Below are 1,045 nucleotides of genomic sequence, written 5' to 3'. Positions count from 1 at the left end.
TGCGTCGAGAAGAGCCACGCCCTCGGCTCCCTGCGCTCCCTCCGCCCCACTTCCTACCTCTAGGCCCCGCCCCGCCCCGGTGCGCCTGCGCACGGGCGAACACGTGGCTGCCGCGGAGCCAGAGCAGCAATGGCGGCGGGCGGCGGCGCTAGCTGCGACCCCCTGGTTCGGGCGGGCCCCCGGGGGGGGGGGGATCCGCCCAACGCGAGCCTGCGTCGAGAAGAGCCACGCCCTCGGCTCCCTGCGCTCCCTCCGCCCCACTTCCTACCTCTAGGCCCCGCCCCGCCCCGGTGCGCCTGCGCACGGGCGAACACGTGGCTGCCGCGGAGCCAGAGCAGCAATGGCGGCGGGCGGCGGCGCTAGCTGCGACCCCCTGGTTCGGGCGGGGGTCCCCTGCGCCTTCTCCCCTCAGAGCCAGGCCTACTTTGCTTTGGCCTCTACTGACGGTCACCTGCGAGTGTGGGAGACAGCCAACAACAGGCTGCACCAGGAGTACGTGCCTTCCGCGCACCTCAGCGGTACCTGCACCTGTCTGGCCTGGGCGCCAGCGCGGCTGCAGGCCAAGGTAAAGCGAACGGTACTGTGCGGGGCGGGCGTCCGCCCGGGCTCGGCCTCGGCGATCCCCGGCCGAGGAGCGCGTGGTCCGGCATCGCGCGTGGCTCTCGGCAGCCCGGGACGAGGAGGAACGGAGCGCGGCGGCGGCGCGCACTGGGCCCACAGCGCCAGTCCCGTGTGCGGCCTGTCCGGAGGACAGTGAGAGAGGGCGCGGCTGGATCCGGCGGCCCGCGTGCAGTCTGCGTCCCACTGTCGGCCTGCAGCCACGTTCGCTGAGCCCTCGGACCCCCAGGGTCGTCTTCCTTTTGCCGGGCCTCGCTTATCATCATGCGCTCATCTGAGCCCTGATTTTTGGCAGAGCCCCATCTTGGACCTATATTGCTTTTCTCCGTCCCTGACCCAGCTCATTGGCTTTGCTCTGGGCGATTGGAGTGAACAAGTCTTTTTTCTCGCTTCCGGACGTCCCCCGCCCCCCGCACCCCCCCCCTCC

At 71.1% G+C, this 1,045-nt stretch overlaps 1 protein-coding gene across 1 annotated transcript in view; it reads left to right on the top strand.

Moving 5' to 3' along the window:
* The first annotated feature begins 319 nt into the window (after nt 1-319).
* WDR43 (WD repeat domain 43) overlaps nt 320-1,045 on the top strand; it is a 49,867-nt gene continuing 49,141 nt past the window's right edge. The window contains exon 1 of the mRNA XM_008566400.1: nt 320-565. Within this exon, the coding sequence (XP_008564622.1) occupies nt 341-565 (225 nt within the window). The 5' untranslated portion in view covers nt 320-340. The remainder of the gene's footprint in view (nt 566-1,045) is intronic.

The sequence above is a fragment of the Galeopterus variegatus genome, unplaced genomic scaffold, assembly GCF_000696425.1.
Source record: "Galeopterus variegatus unplaced genomic scaffold, G_variegatus-3.0.2 Scaffold239, whole genome shotgun sequence".
In the NCBI taxonomy this organism is placed as follows: Eukaryota; Metazoa; Chordata; class Mammalia; order Dermoptera; family Cynocephalidae; genus Galeopterus; species Galeopterus variegatus.
The sequence above is the reverse complement of the archived record's forward strand: the minus strand, read 5'-3'. Positions and strand labels throughout refer to the sequence as shown.